The sequence below is a fragment of the Pollicipes pollicipes genome, unplaced genomic scaffold, assembly GCF_011947565.3.
Source record: "Pollicipes pollicipes isolate AB1234 unplaced genomic scaffold, Ppol_2.1 Scaffold_7262;HRSCAF=8765_pilon_pilon_pilon, whole genome shotgun sequence".
Lineage (NCBI taxonomy): Eukaryota > Metazoa > Arthropoda > Thecostraca > Pollicipedomorpha > Pollicipedidae > Pollicipes > Pollicipes pollicipes.
The window spans coordinates 4422203-4431152 of record NW_023597055.1 but is presented as its reverse complement, the minus strand read 5'-3'; the positions used below and the strand labels follow the sequence as shown (position 1 = coordinate 4431152).

At 55.5% G+C, this 8950-nt stretch overlaps 1 protein-coding gene across 1 annotated transcript; it reads left to right on the top strand.

The window, feature by feature from the left end:
* The first annotated feature begins 419 nt into the window (after window positions 1-419).
* On the top strand, window positions 420-8668 carry LOC119113339 (peroxidase). The gene is made up of 6 exons (XM_037237654.1): window positions 420-553; window positions 4228-4406; window positions 4733-4877; window positions 5163-6470; window positions 6793-7295; window positions 7673-8668. The coding sequence occupies exons 1-6, from the start codon at window positions 539-541 to the stop codon at window positions 7884-7886; spliced, it is 2364 nt and encodes a 787-aa protein (XP_037093549.1). The 5' UTR covers window positions 420-538; the 3' UTR covers window positions 7887-8668.
* The last annotated feature ends 282 nt before the right edge of the window (window positions 8669-8950 follow it).

Genomic DNA, 8950 nt, shown 5'->3' with positions numbered 1-8950 from the left:
CACTGGCGTGTGCACCTTAATTTCATAACGCAGAAGACCGAATGACAACGAAAACTTTTCTATAAGGCTCGACGCGACCTACTCCACGTTGTGTGCGTCCGGCCAAAATACCCCCCCCCCCCCCCTCCCCTTCCCCGGTGCGAGCCTGCAATGCAGACGGCAGAGCGCAGGCCGGCGGCGCCTCGGCCGGCTAGCAACCGCCCAACCGCCGCCTCGCCGCCCGGCGCACTGCATTTGACCTGACGAATCGCAGTCTAAACGGCGGCGTCTGCAGGGCATCCCGCCGACCGCGCACGCTCCAGGAAGCCGGCGCAGGGGCACCTCCAGGTACAGACAGCCGGGGGAACTCCGACGGCAGTTCTGTTTTCGCCAAGGAGCACCTGCGCTTGACGGCGGGCGTGACGTCACCGGGATTCCAGCGGCGAGTGCGCGCTGTCGCTGGCGCGCGGCGGGCCGGACCGGCCCCCGGGCGTCGCGCGGAGACCATATAAGCAGCCAGGCCGCGCCGGCAGTGCAGTGAAGGTGACAGCGCCCCGGGATGAGCCTGCTTTACGTAAGTGCCGCTGGGGGACGCACGAGCCGCGCCGCGCACGCTGGGGTCCAGGGGGGTCCTCGACGCGCTGAGCAATGACGTGAGGAAGTGTCACGTGATGTGGTGATGCCACACTTGCTGCCTTTACATTGTCTCACGTTCGACAAGTCTCCGTCAAACGATGCTGCATCGCGCAGGCAAGGACCTCGGTTTGGACGCTCACATATTATTTCGCTTTTGCTGCAGGACATAACGCGTTGGAAAGTCGTGTCGTGTTTCGCACTGTGACCGTACCGTAATGGTCTCGTACCTATCAGCCAGGGGTGTCGCTTTCTTAAGTTGGTAAGGGGAGCGGCTGAGCCAATAAGTAGAACTTATCTGCCCCGAAATCCCGATTTGTCATTCGAGTGTCGGTGCTATGATTTGCGTCCCCGCTGTCAAAATTAAAGCTTATAGATTTGGTTGGTTCCGAAAATGTTTTGATTTTGAGGAGTGACTTCCGTTTTAAGTCAATGCCACAGTCATGATGATGGTGATAATGATTCTTTTTGTATGATGCGCTCAGGCGAATTTACCTGGTGTAGCACCCGTTCAGACACTTTTTTCAAAAAATTGATCCGAATCTTTTGAATAGATGGATTTCTGGGATCAGAGCGCACCTCAAGCAGTGTTCGTGTGAGTCCTGACCCCTACCACTCAACCGCGTAATTTCAGCTCAACGGCATAATTTGGTGGCAAAGGTTTAACATGCAGCAATGCTCGCCGCGGTCCGTTCTGCCCTCTGGCGTCATCTGACCTTCAGAGCGGCCGCTTCCACCGGCCGCAGGCGATGCCTGTCAAGGAAAAATAGCGAGCGCCCAAAGCGACTCGAACCCACCCCGGCGCGAGCGGCTGCATCGGAAGGCAGACGTTGGAATGAACTGAGCCCGTGGAACGGACAAAGATGCTGCTTGCTGCATTTCTCTGGGCCAGGATTTCCTCTTTGGCTCATACGCATTAGCGGGGCTTAAAAGAGCACTGAGGAGGCTCAAAAAAAATTGCAAAAAAATTGCAAAAAAGCCCACAATGAAAATTGTGGACTCCAGCCCTCCCTCGAATGTATGCAAAACACCTTTTCTAGTGGGAGTAAATAAAACTAATGTGCTAATGTATGTGCTAATAAAAACTTAATGTGCTAAAGGACCCCTCCCTCATCCCCGTCAGTCCGCATTACGAAAAATGGTGAATCACGTGGGGGATTAATACCCACATCGGTCACAGCTGTTCGTATTGGGCTTTAAGGACCCTCGGGCAGATACGATGAAAAAACAAACGTGAAAAGTAAAAGGATCACCTGTGTGTTGCCAGATAATGATACCCCTTCCACGGACGATGTTTGTTTTGATTTCCGTTGGCGAGTTTCTTACAGACATCGTGACGGCATGCCCACAAAATTTAGCGACCGAAACAGCATGGTATGCTCTAGATATTATCTGCTTACAGGCATCACAAATGCGTGGCGCCTTCCGTTGCCTTTGACACCCGTATTGCAATCCTGGATCTAGACGAACTTGTTTCCCGCGATGCACGCGCCCAGTGTCGGGCCCTCTGCTCGGCGGCCCTTGAAGCTGTAATCTTGCCGCGAGGTAAGCGAGCGAGGCCAAACGTTTTTTCGTACATCGTTCACGCGCGATTGTCGTCTGTTCCGTGTAAATCGGCCGTCCTTGCTGCTGGCACCCCTGTAATTAAGGCACCTCTGTTCTGTTGTGCGGCTTGCTTTACGGATCGATAATTACGCGTAGACTGTTCAAGGCGTGAAAATCTACCGAACATCGCCGCAAAGACGAGGATGGATCCCCGAAATAATGATCTGCGCGTGGATTTGCAAAATGCTTCCAAACTGGCGAGAGCATATCGACAACAATCGTGCTTTTCATGAAGAGAAAAGGCTCATAATCCACCCGGGGCCTCAGGGATGTTTCCAGGCCGCGGGCCTCTGATGTGTGCGGCATTCATGATTACTGATTTGCTGTGCTTTAATTATAATTCAAGTAACCACATGACGTGTTGCTGAAATAAGACAGTTAAGGGATTAAGTTTCATGCAAGTGCAATTGATAATCTGCTGTCGGATTAGTAGCAGATGGAAGGGCACTCACGAGAATAAGCAGAAAAATGCGTGCATAATCATGCCCATGCATAATTGTGCACATGGCATTAAATGGCATTGTTCACAACCACCCCACACATGCACAAGCACTTGCACAGCGCACACGCTTCCTTCGATCCAAGCTCGTGCACTTAAACGCGTGTGTTGTGCATATGTCGATTTTTGCATTCAGCTAAACCAACTTGATGGTGTACCAAAATCGAGATGTGACTAGCCACTATTTGCCGCCTGCAAATTGCAATCGTTTGCGCGAGCGGAAAATCCCACGGGGTTCGGGAGAGGGCGTTTGCGGGCGCGACACCGTCTGCTATCGGGCAGCTGGCGCCTGTTGGGCCGCCGCTGTGTTGAAAGGTCAAATCGGCACCTTAGCTGTTGCGTAGCTAATTCATATCAAATCTGGGCCAATACCACTGTATGTGTATATTGGGGTGTTCGGTATGCATGTTCTCAAATGGGATAGAACAGTTTTGCCGGGATTTGACTGAAGGTTCGCTACTTTCTATCCGTCGCCGTGGTATACAAGACATGATAATGGTCTATGGATAAATGGCAGAAAATCTCTGTACGACTCTCAGCCTGGACCTGTAACTTTCGAAACGTCTTGAAATGTCGAAGCTAACTGAAATTTGTTTTGCCACAAAAGTAAGTGAACCTATGAAAGCATAAAATGAATGCAATTAAACGCAGGACAGTGGCATCTTGCAACAGGAAACTGAAATGCATGGTACCCGCCGACCGTGAGCTCCCCGTGGTACTCGGGCACCGTGCGGCGCTTCCTCAGACGGGCCAGGCGGCGCGGTGTCCAGGTGTCCGCCACTTGGGAGACACTCAGCTCTCGCCGGGCGACGAGACGGCTGAGTGGAATAAAAAGGTGCCAGCTCCCACCCCTGCCAAGGTTGAGCACCGTCCAGAGTGTCACGATCGTGTTCATCGGGCGGCGGACGGGCACACGGAAGCTGCGGACGCTCGCGAGTCTGCCGCAAGCCTTGGCCTTGTTTCTCTCACCGCTTGTTTCCTTACCTCGCTCGAATTCAAGGCACGGTATTTACACGGATGTCGGGGAAATAGCTGACCTCCGAGCGGTCTGGTAGCTGGCCAATGACCACCGGGTGGGTTGTCAATACCGGAAGTTCGCTTCTACATGGACGAACGCTACCCGCAAACCTGCCCCCTTTGACGTCACATGCCCAGACATATTGCGCACTTCTTAGTGGCCCGTTCAAACTGCTGTGGCGGAGTGACTTTGCCGTCACAGGAACTACCTTGGAGCAGGCGTTGGTCGTTATGTAGCGCACCTTTCCCCAATCGATCACACAGCCGCCAGTTTTGGGACTCGTCATCGTCGCTTATGCTCAAGTCGGCGCGATCGAACCTGATGACGTCATATGACGACTGTTAGGCTTTGTGGGGCATCTGTAAGTATGTGGTTGCTCCTTTCTCACGCACAGTTAAGCGAGTAGTGGTGCAAAGATAATCTCCCAGCCCGGCTCGGGGCTTACGGATGGATTAAAGGGACAGTGGATGTGACCGGCCCTCTCCCTCCCTAGGTCACCTGTTTGGCCCTTGTGGCCGGCTGGGCGGCGGCCGACGTGTGCGTGCCGCTCCTGGAGTGCAAGGAGCTGCTGGAGGCGGAGCCCACCGAGAACCCGTTCGCGGCCGGGCGGCTCTGCACGCTCAAGGACGGTTCTGATGGCGTGCTGTGCGGCTCTAGCGATCTCGGCAACAGGTCAGCTCACGCTAGACTCCATGTAACCACTCTGTGCTCACTGGATATCTTACTAGTCTTCCTTACGTTGCGTGCATCTAATTCGATAAGACCTGCCACAGGCTGTCCCCTCGCGTCCAGTGAGGAAAACCTAAGCGTGGTTCAAGCGGTGGATCCCATATTTCGTAAAAAGGCTTCGTCTTCAATGTACTAGCCCTCAGTTAAGCCGGGAAGCATGCCGAGATCGTCTGAGGCGTGCGTTATGACGCTACGGCTTGTCCTTTATCACCAGACTCCTCTCGTCGCTTAACGAGCACGGCGTTGACTGTGGTCGTCGCCTCCTGCAGGTTCGGCAGACCGCAAGCGGCCGCAGCCGCTCCGGGCATTTTCTTCCCGGGGCAAACCAGCAACAGCAAGAACGTGTTTGACGTACAGCCCCTGAAGAACCGCCTCAAGGACCAACAGGAGCTGGTGATCAGCGACGCTGTGCAGGTATATCTCGCCGCCGGGCGGGCTTTTAGCTCATACGCTTCGGCCGTTCTCAAGCCTCGCTCCGTCATGAACTAATTGGGCTGTGGGTTTTGCGGTTAGTGGTAAGTAAATTAAGTCAGAAATATGCTGCGAGTACTGGAGTGGTACCCAGTAAATCAGATCAGTACCGGATGAGATCTATCGTTTTACTAAAGCCTCCCGAGCATTTCAAGACCTATACGATGACTTCCATACAATGGCGCCAGGTGTGTTTTCACCCCCTCACTCTTTTTCCCTGCGTTTCAGAAAGCACCTGTGGTAGTGGAAGCAAAGCAGAGACTGGAGGAGGTGGGGCGGGTGGTGGACCAGCTCGCTCAGAGAGGGGCCAACAGGGCTCGCGCCAGATCACCAGAGAGCCTGCAGCTGTTGTTCTCGCGACCGCAGTCGAGCGAGGCTGAACGGTCGGCAGAGGCATCGCTGCAGTCTGTTGAGGTACTGACGAAGCTGAAGGAGATGCGCGCCGTCGGCTCCAAGGCATTCAGCGCCGAGGCACCACTGTTCGGAGTGGGTCTGCAGGACCGCGCCAACTTCCCCGCCTTCCCCGTTCTCGGCGACGACAAGATTCCCGGCTGCGAGGTGCCCGCGCGCCCCAACTGTGCCGGATCAGGCAACTTCCGCACGTTCAATGGCGAGTGCAACAACCAGGATGAGCCGCGGCTGGGGCGCGCGCAGACGGCCTTCTCGCGTTTCTTCCCGGCCGAGTACGAAGACGGCATATTCAAGCCGCGCTCGTCCGGCCTTGGCGGCCCGCTGCCGTCGGCACGGCTTGTCAGTCAGCGCGTGGCGAACACGTCCCCGCGCGACGACAACTTCCGCACGCTCTCCGTCATGCTGTTTGGCCAGTTCATCAACCACGACATGATTTCAACGGCGGCGTTCACGTTGCCGGGCGGCGGGGGACTGGCTTGTTGCAACAGTGACAACTCGTTCCCCGATGAGCCGCTGCACCCCATCGGCTGCAACCCGATCCGTGTGCCGGACGACGACCCCTTCTACTCGCAGTTCGGCCGCAAGTGCATGAGCCAGGTGCGCTCGCAACCGGCTCCGTTCGAGGACTGTATCGCCGGTCCGACCAACCAGCTGAACCAGGTGTCGCAGTTCCTGGACTCCTCCAACATCTACGGCAGCAGCAAGGAGCAGGCGGACCGGCTTCGTGCTTTCACCGGTGGCCTCATCAAGAGCAGCGACGGCAACCTCCTGCCGCAGGTTGGCGGCCGGTTCATCTCGGGTGAGGGCCGCCTAAGCGAGAACCCTGGGCTGGCCTTCATGCACACCATTTGGACACGCGAGCACAACCGCGTGGCGGCGGTGCTGGCGAGGAATCACCGAGACTGGGACGACGAGCGGCTGTTCCAGGAGGCGCGCCGCATTGTCAACGGCGAGTACCAGAACGTCGTCTACAACGAATACCTGCCCACTGTACTTGGCTTCAAGTACACGCGTGAACATGGTCTCGACCCAGAGTTCGGACATTCCTTCAGCTACTCGGATCAGGTGGACCCGCGCATTACGTCCGAGTTTTCAACAGCCGCCTTCCGCTTCGGACACTCGCAGGTCAGTGTTCCCCCTCGAGCTCGTCTCCCTTCTAGATGCGAGTTTCCGCAAGCCGGATCTGCTGTAGATCCCCCTGGTCGCGTGTGCGTTTTTGGAGCCCGGTCCGTTTCGGACCCTCCTAGTTCAGTGCCCTGTTGCTGTCCGGCCAGCGCCATTAGGTTACTCTTCGGTTGCTGTGGCACGGTGATGACCACCGCGCACCCATTCACCATTCCATGTCTTCCGCTTTCTTGGTGGACAATCACGCACACACACTGCGGCATCACGATCGCACATGCTGGCGGAACGCGCCATCTTGACCGAACGTCATCCGCTTCCACAGGTACAAGACTTGTTCATCCTACGCAGCGAGACAGGCCGCATCTTGAAGACGCTGGCCATGGAGGACACGTTCTTCCGTCCCGACCTACTCACCGGACCGGGTGTTATGGCGCAGTTCGCGCGCTCACTGACGCGCCAGAAGCCGCGCTCGGTCGACAACACCTTCTCCGCCTCTGTGCACGAGAAGCTGTTCGCTCAGGGCGCGCCATCCGGGCTGGATCTGATCGCACTCAACATCAACCGCGGTCGTGACCACGGCCTGCCGACCTACGTCACGGCGCTGGAGAACTGTCTGGAGCGCTCGCTCGACGGAGAGTGGTCTTCCCTGGCGCCGTTCTTCGATCCGAAGGTACTGCAGAGCCTGCAATCGGTCTACAGCAGCATTTTTGACATCGACCTCTTCATCGGTGGTGTGGCCGAGAAGCGAAAGCCCGGTGCACTGGTCGGCGAGGTGTTCCAGTGCATCATCGGCGAGCAATTCTTCGCCACCCGATACGGTGACAGGTAAGGAGAAGATAAGAAGCATCCGTGGCTTGTAGACCCTTGGGTTGGCTTTTAGTGTAATTCGTGCCGTTAGCTCTATGCTGTTGGTTTTCACGTTGAAAGTTCGCTGGCGTCCTTGTACGGTGTGCATTTTATGTCTTGCTAAAACGAAGCCACACCTTTGCGGCATGTAGGTCGCTTAGAGCAATGAAGCATGTTACGGAGTATCTTTGATGAACGCTTATTAAGCGTGGCAATCAGTTGATTTCACCAAGCCGCGTTCCACTTGAGTAGTGATTTCCCTCAATGACCGTCGGATCCCAAAGCAATGGGCAAACAGAACAGCTGTCGTTTTCATTCGCAGTCGCAACAGCTTTTGACCACTTCCGTTCCCGCAGGTTCTTCCACGACAACGGCGACATGCCCAACAGTTTGTCGTTCCAGCAAGTACGCGAGATTCAGCAGTCGAGCTGGGCGCGTATCCTCTGCGACAACATCGAGGACCTGGAGGCGATACAGCCATTGGCGCTGTGGCAGCCCTCCGTCTTCTTCAACAGTCTGCGCGGCTGCAATTCATTCGCCATTCCCCGTGTCGATCTCAACGTGTTCTAGGCGTGCTCAGGCCCCCCGCCCCCCCCCCCCCCCCCGCCCGGGAAGGCGCTGTCTGCCCGCTGGCTCCGGGTTTCCGTCTCGCTGCGCGACGCAATGAGCTGTGACAGGCTCTTACAGTTCAACGGACGCGGCGAGGGGAGTAGAGGAAAATGGAATGACAGCATGGACTACTTCTGACAGCTTTGCGCTGGTGTTGACGTCAGTGTTTCATAAGCACTGACCCTGTCCGTTGGATCCGCCATCAATTCAGGTGACCGGCTTTTATCGAGGTCGCACCTCCTGCGCTAATTCGTAACTTATAAGTGGCTCAGTCGTGGGAACTGTTTGACATTTGTGACCGGAAGATGCCCGTATCAACGACACCGTGGATAACGCACTGTTCGGCCAGCGCTCCCGCTAGCTAGCGTCAGCGCTCGCGCGCTCCTTCAGGGAGACTGCCACTGCGCCAGTGACTGGGTCGGAAAGCCGACTCCATGAGCTCCGTCAGGGCGTGACGTCATCGCTGCCATATCAGCGTGCCTACTCGGTTGATCCGCTGCTGTTAATTTCTCGGACCTTGTGCGTGTGTTATCGTGAGCCATGGCGCACCACGGCAATGGAGAAAAGTCATTCATACTGCGGATAGAGCTTGGCCCGTTTGAGGGGATGTTGCAGTGGTTGTTGGTTCAGAGTATATCATCTCGCGGAGTGAGTCCTTTGTCAGATTGACTTGGATGTGATTTTGTGCTGTGTTGGGACGCATCTACTTGCACTGTGTCTGTAAATATAGTTGTGAATGTTTACGGATTTCTGTGCATCACTGTTTTTATGTAAACCCATTTCGTTCATAGTTTTTATATTTCAAAATTTTCATAAACGTCCCACTGCAATATGAAGAGGCAGTTGCCAGCAGTGGAGTCAGGCGATTAATCCCGTTGTGTTGGAGAACCTCACATAATTGTCGATACGACACCGAGCAGTCGCTATAAAAACGCCACATCCCGAAAAGGCCACCATAAAACGCCAACTATATTTACGTCGCGTTCTTCGCACCAAACTTCAGACATTCGGCTTACATGGCACCG